The 12133-nt window shown below is 37.0% G+C and overlaps 1 protein-coding gene across 1 annotated transcript; it reads right to left on the bottom strand.

The window, feature by feature from the left end:
- Positions 1-2713: 2713 nt before the first annotated feature.
- Positions 2714-10871, bottom strand: LOC145766172 (uncharacterized). Its single transcript, XM_082577825.1, has 4 exons — positions 10602-10871; positions 9482-9632; positions 7246-7349; positions 2714-6142 (listed from the first exon to the last, which is right to left on the bottom strand). The coding sequence occupies exons 1-4, from the start codon at positions 10854-10856 to the stop codon at positions 5888-5890; spliced, it is 765 nt and encodes a 254-aa protein (XP_082433951.1). The 5' UTR covers positions 10857-10871; the 3' UTR covers positions 2714-5887.
- Between the last annotated feature and the right edge of the window lie 1262 nt (positions 10872-12133).

Below are 12133 nucleotides of genomic sequence, written 5' to 3'. Positions count from 1 at the left end.
GAGCACGAGTTAAACTGATAAATTTCTTGTGGAACACCTGACAATCTTTGACGAAACACCGGTTGAAATCATCAGTTAAACCGAATGCAAGCAATATCAAACAAAATCAAAGTGCGAAGGAATTAAAATGTTAAATTCCTGCTGGCCTACATTAAAAAATTGATGGACATGTCCAACAATTAAAAATGAAATGAAAATTTTCTGGCCAAGGTCTATTATAAAATGCAGCCTTCAAGCATAACCCTAAATCATCACTACAGTGCCGGTCTTTGGGATGTGCAAACCGTGCGATCGCACACTACAGGGCCCGCAAATTAGGGGGCCCGCAATTTACTTAGAAAATGCAGTAATTTTGTCATTTTCAAAGGAAAAATTCAACAAGTGAATTCAGCAAAGGAATTCGCAACAAGAAAACATAGAGACTCAACGAATTCAACCTATTTCGTCGCCTGAATATTTCGTACCCTGAAAAGATCGAGAAAAAAAAACGACATAGCCGAAATCGCTGATCGGAGTTGCCGCAAACATTTCAAAATTTCTCGATCTTTTCAAGGGACAAAAGAAGTCGAAATTTAATTTTGTTACACGATTTCAGGGGACGAAATAGGTTGCATCCAGACTCAACATACTGTAGAGACATAGCTTTATTTCCGAAAAATGCCAAAGAAAGCATGATCTTATCCTTATGCTATGCCACCGGACAGCACCATTTCACAGTAATATTCATACCTAAATTTTTGTTGAACATGCTCTCAGAATGTCCCAAATTCAAAGCAATTTTTCAAAATTTTCTGGGGGAGGCCCCCCAGCCGCTGGTTGTCGTCTTTGGCGATCACGCCGTCACCGCCGCCCCTCCCCTTTTAAAGTACCTAGCTACGCCACTGAATTGGATTATTGTCATTGGGGCCCGCAAAAGCATATTCCGCACAGGGCCCGAAAAACCCTAAGACCGGCACTGACTGATATAGGCCTACCATATTTTCATAGCCCAAAAAGAGGACACGTTTCAACAACAAGTAGAATTTTTTGTTTGGATTATCTTTTGGATAATTTTAAGCTTATGCAGTAAAAAAACAAGATAGGTAGGCTATTTATATGCCAGATTTGACCTATGAATCTTTTGCAGTCCCCTTATAGCCTATGGCCTGATTTGTTAGCCTACATTCTGCTACACGTTCCAGATTTTTCGAACTTTTGGGGTAGGGACTGTCTGAGTGAAATTTTTAAAAATTATATTTTAACATCTTTTGCTTTCTTTCTCAAGTGAAGTGACACAATCAGTTTCAACATCACAAGGATTGGAAAAATGAAGACAATTTAACCTATAAGATTTCGGTCAGACTGGTAACAGGACTAACTTACAAGGACTTTTTAACAGTCTGCTTGAACGTTTTTTAATATAGGCTACAGTAGAATTCGCTTATAACGGCACTTCTAGGGGATTGCAAAAACTGACGCTATAGCCGAATTGACGTTATAGACAAACTATTCCAAAACTGTGTTTTGATTAAAGAAAGAGGTGTATAAGCCTACTGCAGTCAGGTTTACTGTGTACCACCAAACTGACAAAAGTCACGAGGAAAATACCGTAAACAAAGAAATTGTTTAAAAAAAATAGCCTACTGTTGCACGTAGGCTACAACTGTTGCTTTGAGTTGTTTAAAGGTCAGCTGTTTTTTGCTTTTTACACTTGATAGTGCTGCTTTTTACGCTTGATAGTTTTTCACGCGGGAAAAAAGTTAATTCACGTAGCAAAATAATGGGAAAACATTTTGCAAGCAGCAGCGCAAACTGGATTAAAAGAATGACCGTTCGTGGTGAATGTGATGGTTAAAGTGACGACATAAACGAACAAAAGACGTCTGGGGACCAATAAAGGGTGCTGTTACATGCGAATTGACGTTATAGGCGATGCTGTTGTAGCCGAACTACAATGTACGCAAAAGATAGGAATTCTGCCGGGACCGAGCGAAATGTGACGTAATAGGCGAATTCTACTGTAGTTTTTCTCATTTTTGACTGCTCCCTCAAGGCAACAAAAAGCTTTCATAAGTTATAACGAGTCAGCAAAAAGTGAAAATATCTGATTTTTAGAAAATTTAAGTCAGACAGCAACGATCGCAAAAATTTGCAAAATGTGACAAATCAGGCACCACCTCCAGGTAGCAATGCCTTAACTTTTTCAGTGAGAAAGGATCAGCTTTAACAAAACTACAAAATTGTTGGCACGAAATATGATTGAAATTGTATGCTATTCAATCGTTATCCGTTAAGATTCTGAAAACGGACTGAGATAACTAGAAGGCTGTTTGTTTCCATTGAAAACTGAAACGAGAATCGTTCATAAAATGCGTTCTATTTGCATCTGCATAAACTGAAAGTATCTATGCCACGATTTCTTTTTGCAGCGGTGCAATTTTGGACATTCTTTCCTATCTGCTTCACTTGACCAACGAGCCAAACTCTTAACTTGGTAATCATAACGTCTACAAGCGTTGAATCAATTGAATAAAATCTGAGTAAAAGACTATTTTTTTGTAAAAGTATGCAGAGTCGTAAATTATAAATACGATAAACTTTTTTGCATTTTTCTGTTTTTAGGTCATATTTTTTAATGTATTTCCTCGTGATTTTGCCTATAGCTCACTCATTTATTTAATTACTCAAATTTTTTATTTCATCACAAATTTCCTCATGAAATTCATAATTCAAAGTCACAAATTTCTGACGACTGTGAAACAATGGTGTTTGATATGTTACAATAGACGTCTATGATTGTTCACAACGCATCAACAAGATAGGCTCCACCAATTTTTTGAATTATATTTTAATCAGGATATTAGCCTACATTGGTGCAGAAAATTGTTTTGGAAAACACATACAAGCCATCGCCGAATATACGCACAACAATAAACTCCTGTTGAAAATACAAGCAAGAAAACTCAAAATGCCTAAAAAAAGGACATTTGAGCATTTCTGAGTGTTCTTGGAGGACTATTCATTTTTCTTGCAAAAAGAGAACAAATCCTCTAAAAAGAGGACATATGGTAGCCCTAACTGATACCAACTGGGTAGGATTGAATTTCATAATTCAAAAACAATAATTTCATAAAATAAAAAAGATAACTACATAAATTCGAACGTTTTTGGCAAAACTTTCCGCCCTCGTCAGGAAAATAACTTAATTCATCCAAACAAAGCAACAGATATTCGTAAAATCTTAATAATAAATGACTGAAATTAACTACAATCTGCACTGAGTTACTGTACGAACAAACACAACTGAAAAACAAACACAAAAGGTGTTAACATTCTGTTATAAACTACGCTGTTATAAATTTGTTTTCGTGTTGGTCAAGACGTCGAGCAAATCAGTGGATGGTTGTAGCCTACTGTAAAGGTGACATCAAAGCAGTGTACTAGTTTAGGTCTGGTTTTCAAAATGTAATCGAGGAAACTTGAAATAGTGTTGTAATGATGCTTTTGAGCAGTTTTTTTTACATTGTTCAGTTGCCTGTCCATCTTTTTGAAAAAAAATTGATGGTTTGGCCAACGTTTGCTCCTTAGGCCTACATTATGCGTATATGCTAAAGTTTTTGCAGTTGAAATTTTGTCTTTTTACTTTAGTGGTACCATTTTTCCTGATTTGGTGACGACATCATTTGTAGCTGTGATCACACTACCGTAAGTCACTGGCCAGGATTGCCATAGTTAGAGCATTTACCGTAAAATTAAGTTTGTGTTAAGTGAGTTGTAAACATCTGGGTAAGTGTGATAAGTATTTTATATGCAATCCCGGAAGTGGAGTTAAAATTTACGTTCTTCATCAGTGAGCAGTAGTTTTTTTAGGGAAAATCGGGGCCCCATACGATGTGTCGTTGAATACATTGTGAGGTTCTTCTATAATTGATTTGGGGCAAGTCGCTCAGTCCAATTGCTGATTGAAATATTTTGATCGTCATACTTTTATGAGATCCTGAATTAATGTATTTTTCTTCCAATTTATCCAATCCATTTCATGCAACCGTTGATTTTTATTGGCCTACGTAGTCTTGTTGCTTCTCCAAATGCGACATTTTTGTAAATTGATGGGGGTTGATGAGAAGTTTCATTAATAAAATTTCTTTCAAAGCAATGTTTTTTTTGATATATTAGTGATGGAATGAAATAATATGGCTACGTCAACGTCTAAAAATTCTATTACCATGCGTGCTTGGAAAGTATCTTTCTATGAAACGTTAGTTCATGGCCAGCTTAATTTCAAGTTGTTCTGTTCAAATGCTGATAAGCGCCAATTCAATTTGATCTGTGTTTTGATTGCCGAATGAAAAAAGATGATATCACCAATAAAACGTTTGCAAATTTCAGCTCTGTGTAGCGTTTCACTTCACCAATGGACAATAAGATAGTGTTAAGTGATGTTTGCCAAAGAAACTGAGGTGGATTTGGTCGCATAGCATTAACTGTTATTTCATAATGTGGTTATAGTCTTCCCATCCCAATAAAATGTAATAATTTTTCCATCTTTGTCTGATTGACAAGCCGTTTATTCCCTACAAGATTTTGTAACGTTTTTAAGCTTTCTTATTGAATCAATTTGAGATTGTTTCGTTTAAAAAATGTTACATATATTTAAATGTTACATCTCGAAGATTCCTTATATCCTTATTCAGCATTTCTTTTCCCAGTCAGTTGTTTTTTGAAATTTTAAACGCAGGACTTTTGGCCATCGTTTTTAAATACATACTGCGGGCTCATTCCGTTCTTGTTAAATGCTGTTGCAAATTGAGTTGTTCATTTGTATTATTAATGAAAATTACACTGAAAACACGAGATAAAAAATATGATCACAAGATGCTGGTTAATACACATACCACCATTGGAATAAAACAATTGAATACAAATTAAAACATAATAGTGCAAGATTGACTGAACAAAATCTGTGAATAGAGTAAATTTGATGGCACCAAACACACAAGAATAAGTGGAAAGTTATTGGCGTCCTTGAATAGAATGATACATTTGATGAAGTCAGACTGAGTAGTTGAATCTATGCGCAACTTATGTGGATTTTGCCGGCTTGGGAGTCAGTCAATGAACTTATTGCAATGCTCCCAGACAAGAACAACAAATGAAGTTATACATTGACGATTAAACTGTCAAAAAGCGAATAAAGCAATTATCAAAGAATAATGAAACCATTATGAACGAATAACCTTGAACTACGATGGGCAGGGAACGATGGAGTTTAGTTGTCAGTCTACAAGTACAAAGGTTCTAAACGATTGCACAATTATTTCATATTTATTTCAGCTAAGGTTCCTTCACTGCTTTGTGCAAGAAAAAATACAATTGATATCGTTTCAAAATTGTGTAGTGTGACCTGACTTTAAATCGAATCAGGCCCTACCAGCGCCACAGCCACTCCGTCGCATAGATGTAGCATATAGAAACATAATGCTGAAAAAGCTACAGCCGAAAAGACATAAGCAGCTGCAAAGTAGTAATGAACAAACCATCGGCCTATCATTGGTTTTACTGCATTATATTTTTACAGTCGAAGCTTACATTTGAAATCAGACAACGCAGAACTTTAAACACAAATCTCCAAAATTAACAAAACTTGCTGTTTTTTTAACTAAGGGAGCAAAATCATCAACTTTTAGTATTTCCACCACACCAATGAGCTTGGGTTCTAAAGCATACACCAAGTCAGAAAATCAACGTTTATTTACATTGATTCAGCGTCTGCAGACTGGGTCCACAAAGATGCGCACATGCCCAGACAACAAAATCTGTAATATTTACATTAACGTCAAGATCTGCAGACGTTGAATCAATGTAAAAAAACGACGGATTTTGCAGTCTGGGTAGATAAAAGGTTGGTTCATATGAAGTTAAACCATTTTAATCCGAAGTACACGCCAGTGCCAACGATGACAACAAGAGTCGAACCCACAACCATCGCTTCCCTCTTCATACGAACCATGATGTCATCTGACTGAAACAACTCGTCAAATATTGAGCCTCCTTTGTTCTTGTGGGGGAAAGCCCCTTGTGGTACTTCGATATCAAGAAACTTACAAAGTGGTTCCCAGCCTTCCTTGCAGTTGTACACCAACAGTTTATCTGCCGGTGCATTCTGAAACATTTAAAACATAACAAATGAAAAAAAATCAAAGTGGCCTGAAATGTTGTTGTAAAAATGTACTTAATTGATAAACTAATGGAAACACATTTTTTTAATCTAAAACTTGTTGAAAATAAGCTGTAGCCTACCATGGCAGGTTTGTTCTATAACTAGAGATATTAATCGTCGTCGTTGTGGTGTGAGCCTCTGGGGCCGAGGGTCTATCCTTTTACCACCCCAGATTCACAATGCTCCCGGACTACACTGGGAGGCTACTAGAGAGCAGCCAGTCTTTGGTTTCATCATCCATGACGCGTAGACCTTCCACTCCGTTAGGTGGCTTGAAGATGGTAGAGTCATTGATGATGTAGTCTGCGGTCTGTTCCTCGGCACCACATTCACAGGAGGAGGAAGAAGCCATTCCCCATTGGTGCATGGTTGAGCGGAAAAGCCCGACGCCCGTACGAAGACGGTTGAGGCGCAGTGACGCACCCATGCCAGCCTTTGTAGTGTCAGGCCGAATGGAGGTATTATTAGTACTGTAGTTTAGAGCATGACTGTCAATTATTTTGCAAAATGTTAACCAATTGTTTCATATCTTCCATTGATTTGCAAACATACTTGCAGCTGTAATAAAAATGTTAAATATGCGTAATTTCAACTAGACATTTTGTGGGTGATATATGTCACTCCAAAAAATTTAGGATCCAATTCAAAATTCCAACAAACTGTAGAAGTTGCAAAAAAAATCATTCAAATACAATTATGTGGAAATAAACTAATAGAACAAAAACAAATCATAAAATGATGTTAGTGTTGCATTAGCACCACTGAAAATGAAAACAGCTTAGTGTTTAAAACATGCATTAAACCATGCGCTTAGTTTCGAAAATGACGACTATGTCTGTAGTTTGCTTTGTATCATAATAATTAAAAAAACTTAAGACAGATACATTAAAATTCTAATGAAATATTGTAAACATTTAACGGTAACTTTAACGGCAAATTTAATACATCTTTATATCATTTGCTGTTTCAAATTGCAAGCAGTGTCTGTGACCTAAAGTTTGCTTCAACTACCTGGCAACAGTGTGTTCATGCAATGGCATTCTTACCTTTAGGACATGCGCATTGTGCCTTCTATAGCAAAGTTTTAGATACATTTCATTAATCGTCGCCATTCTCGGACCACTGAAGTTAATTCCATATGCCATGCGTGCTATAAAACAAGATAAAACATGCTTTCTATTCTTTTACATTACAATAGAATTTCCTTTTTTTGGAGTATGGATGTGTAAGATTTTGTTTTGAGCTTGCAGTTTTATTTTGGTTGTTAATGTTCAGTTGTTGACAGCCATCTTATTCTCTTCTGACCCAACCATGAATACTTTGAATAGCATTCACTTTCTCTTCTGGCTGTGGTAGAAACAAAGTGTCAACAATTATTGTTGTATATCAAATGAAAATGAAAAAAAAAAAAAGTCAATTAAACTTTGATAAAGATAATTATAGCAAAGTGAAAAAACAACTAAACATTCTTCTCTCGTGTTGTCTTGTCGCTATATATATATCAGGGCACCCATCAGTTAGCCACTGCCTGGTGTAATCGTCAATGGAGAGTAGACTAGACCTTCCAATTCCATACCGTGAGGTGGTTTGTACAGCAGGCAATCCTTGTTAATTATGTGGGCTGTCGTCTGAATTTTGCTGCACTTGCAGGTAGCACTCTCTGCCAAGCCCCAACACAACATGTCTGCCCCATAACGTCTAATACCAGTGAGTAAACGATTACGCCTTGATAAGGCAAGTCTAGAGACCATGACCCAACTAGTTTCCAGATGTAGACCCAAATACTTGACAAAGTCTTCGAGTCTTCTAAAGTTTGTTGGTACACCACATATTAACACATTCTTCCGCAACTGAGTTATACACTGACAGGTCCCACCTACTGCACCGGGTGGTAAGCCGAGGGCAAACAAGAAGGTGGTCCGCTGTTTGGAGCTTGGTGCCACAGATACATGCAACTGGGCCCATGAAAGCGTAAGTAATTCCACGTTGCTTATGGGTAATTCGACGCGAGTCGAATTACCCATAAGTCGCGTCGAATTACCCATAAGCAACGTGGAATTACTTACGCCTTCATGTCAGCGTATATGTAATCTGCAGGTTGCTGTTGCGACTGTGTCATTTTAAACTGATTGTCCTGCTTTGGTATCATGCACGTTATAACGTCCGCGTTTTGTCGCTTCTACCTTTTTAGATCTCTGCTAAGTTTGACGTATATTGTTTTTTTGTTGTGATGGTCAGAAATAAAAACAAACTAGACTGATAATATTGTGAGCGTTCTCGAAACTTTACCGATATAAACCAAATTAAGCGAAGATTTCACGAGCGCTTGCGTGGCGGAGTGGTTTAGCCAAAGGGCTATGGAATTTGGTGACATGGGTTTGATTCCCACCCTTGCCATTATTCCTTTTTTTCTTTAATTATCAAGTTCAAAGCAAGAATTAAGTCTCTAGCTGAGTGCGAGAACGATTGCTATGCTGCAGTCACCTGGTTCATAGGGAAAATTGTCTAATGTTAAAGTGTTTTATCGGACAAAACACTCCATCTGCTGCAGCAAACTGCAGATTATACATAAGCGGACGGGAAGGCAAGGAAGCCAATCTTCGTGTCCACTTTTAGGCATGCCTTCAAGTGTCCTGCTCTTGAGCGGTGTCGAACTATATTTTGGAACGCCCAGCCAGTGCTCCTCACCACTCGGCTATGCAGCCGACTACTAGGCTTTTAGACGGCTGTAGACTACACTCTACACTACAGGCTTATGGGTAATTCGATGCTACTTATGGTGCCTATGGGTAATTCGACGCGACTTATGGGGCTTATGGGTAATTCGACGCGACTTATGAATATTCGACGCGACTTATGGTGCTTATGGGTAATTCGACACGACTTATGGGGCTTATGGGTAATTCGATGCGACTTATGGGGCTTATGGGTAATTTGTGGGACCGGTTCAAAAGGCACTTCTACATTACAACCTCACCTACATCAAATGCAATTCTATGTAAACCAAGGTGAAAAAAATCATGAATGACCAAAAAAATTAAAACATTCAATTTTTGTAATTGAATTGTGGCATTAATTACATTTGAAAGCAATTGTAATTTGAAAATGTCAAAACAATATATATAAAATTGTAATGTAATTGAAAATTTGATGAAACTGAACACTATGTAATTGATCCTACTCTGATGAGCATATGTGTCAACCCTAACAAGTTGTGCTCCGCCAAAAGTTACTCCAACAAAAATAGACTAAATCATAATTAGTAGAAAAACTATATTATACCTGCTTGAAGTCCAGGTGTAACAAATCTTCTCATACATGTGGGGGAGAGAAAAAATACTAGATTTAAAAGAATGTTTCCATCATTGGAGTTTATCTGTCGCAATAAACTTTCATACCATTCAGTATCATTTTCTCGCATAGTGAGAATGATCTAATAATGGACAAGACATACATTAAAACACGAAACACTTCTTAGTTTTTGCATTGGGATGCATAAATACATGCTTTATAACAAAACTGTGTTCCATAAAAAAATGACATACAGTAAGTTAGTACAAATGCAAAAAAGTAAAAAATGGCACAAAGCTATTTTCTTGCTAAACCTCTGTAAACGACCCTGTGTCATTGCACCCTACTAGAATATCTGCCAAAATGGCAAGATTACAGTACGGTATATCGCTATCAAAAGAAAATTATACAGGTTTTGTTGTAATTTAGTTCGCTTGCTGCTTAATCCCTTTTCTTGATTTAATTAAAGTCACAAAACACTGAGGTGTCTTCTTGCACTCTAAATTCAGCAAGACAATGTCATTGTGCTACTTTTTCTTAAAATTCAAAACTATATGATGCCTGATAGCTTACCAATCAATCAATCAATCAGTGGTTTATTTTTTTCTCAAATTATCACGACAAATACACTGGTACATTACATAGAAGAGAGAGAGGATAGAAGCGAAACCCCTTATGAGGTCACCAAGTCAGCTTCCACCCCGGCGGCAGTATTTTACAAAAAAATATTACCAATGAAAATTATACTGAAAACACTTAAAAAAAATAATGAAACGTTGAATAAGGTTACAACCGCAATGTGGCGGTTAGTAAATGCAAGACAGAACATGAGAAGATTGTATATAAACATGACTTAAAAAACAAAAACAGAGAAATCAAACAAAACACAAATTAGATCCCAAAAGCTGTCAGACATGTCACAACAATTCCACTGAAAAATACACAATAGAGTTGCATTTAGCAAGAGTAACAACCGACACACTTAGAGAAAATAATGAAACGTTGAATAAGGTTACAATCGCAATGTGGCCGGTTAGTAAATGCTTGTAAAGTAAATACTCACAGTTAATGTAAAAAAAAACAGATTTTAAAGTAGTAGGATATGCCATACCTTTGCATCCGGAAAAGCCTGATGTATTTCTTCCCAAAATAGTAAACTAGGCAAATCACAAACAGCATCTACATCTTGATACATCTGTTGAAACAACTCTGTACTTCCACCAGTGGTTAATATCTGCTTCCATTCTTTTGATAAGTAGTAATAATTTTCTACAAAATCATAAACTTTGTAGCCAAGCAGCTTCAAAGCAGAATTTAATGTTTTTGTTCCAGTTTTTTGGTGGCCAGCAACTATTATCTTCATCATAAAGTTGGCATTCAATTTCAAACAGTTCTACCAGTTTTGCTTCTTTTTCATCTGCCAAAATTTCTGCATTATGAGAGTTGCCAGACAGCGCCAAAATTTTTTTCCGCGGCTACTTTGGAAAATGGTTCAATGATTGCATTTTGGTTTGGTTTTAAAGCTTTATCATTGGACTGACAAACCTTTTCGTTGAATACAGGGAGATAAGTTATTCCTGGTAATTTTGCATACTTTTGGAGGTTTTACTTTGCTGCTTTTTATTGCAAAACATCTCCAAACAAGTTTTCACTGGTGATGTTGCGAGCAGGAGCTCCGATTTAGGGGGGGGGGGGGGGGCAGTCGTGCAAGCAAAACCTATCAAAACAAGGTAGGCAAGGAAATCCTACCACGAGAAACGCCATTTTAAAACAAAACGCACCACGCCTTGCAAGACTAACAAAAACGGTACCGGTACCCTACAGTGGACGGTGCACGGTCGTTTGGTCGACAGGACGTTTGGTCGACAGAACGATTCATTTTTGGGTTAGGGTTAAGATTTTACTTTTTACTTTTACAATACTGGCTGAAGATTTTAATTTCTTTTCTTTGTCTGAAAGCGTCAAAATGTTCGTAAAAGAGGAAGCCCAAATGATTCTTTTTTTGTCTGCGTTGGTTTTCTTCTCCGGTGCAAGTCTAGATTTCCAAGTTTTTGTCCAAGTTTTTTCCAAGTTTTTGCCAAGTTTTTGCCTCTTTTACGAACATTTTGACGCTTTCAGACAAAGAAAAGAAATTAAAATCTTCAGCCAGTATTGTCTTCAAAAGACCACCAACTATTGCATCTTATGTCACGACTTACAAGGATTTGGCTTTTTCAAATAAAAAAATTAAAAACATTGGATCTTCAAAAAGGTGCGGAAATTGTGCATTGTGTGGCGGTAGAAAAAACTTTTCTTGTATGGTCAGTGACACACACAGTCTTACATCGCAATCAGGAAAACTTTTTCGTCTTAAACAGAATTTGACATGTAAGAACTTTGGAATTTACGTAGCTACCTGCAAAATTTGCAAAGAGCAGTACGTTGGACAAACAAAAAATTCATTTTCTGCACGTTGGAACAAACATCGCTCCATTTGGAATTCGGGTAACTGCGGCAACTCCTCCGACAAAACCGACAGAACGGCACTGTTACAACATTACCAAAAAATACATACTGATGCTTCACTGGGAAATCTTCAATTATCAGACTGCTTTGAAGTCACGTTTGTAGAAGAACCAAACCCAATCAAACTTGACCACAAAG

The sequence above is a fragment of the Aplidium turbinatum genome, chromosome 3 (assembly GCF_918807975.1).
Source record: "Aplidium turbinatum chromosome 3, kaAplTurb1.1, whole genome shotgun sequence".
Lineage (NCBI taxonomy): Eukaryota > Metazoa > Chordata > Ascidiacea > Aplousobranchia > Polyclinidae > Aplidium > Aplidium turbinatum.
Note: the sequence above shows the minus strand (reverse complement) of the source record. Positions and strands in the feature narration are given on the sequence as shown.

What these genes read in the sequence shown, in the direction of transcription:
- LOC145766172 (XM_082577825.1), bottom strand. Translation starts at nt 10,856, where the DNA reads ATGATGAAGATAATAGTTGCTGGCCACCAAAAAACTGGAACAAAAACA. An exon ending in AGGCTTTTCCGGATGCAAAG is followed by an intron (nt 9,633 to 10,601) that starts GTATGGCATATC and finishes GTCCATTATTAG; the next exon opens with ATCATTCTCACTATGCGAGA. An exon ending in ACAATGCGCATGTCCTAAAG is followed by an intron (nt 6,143 to 7,245) that starts GTAAGAATGCCA and finishes TAAATGTTTCAG; the next exon opens with AATGCACCGGCAGATAAACT.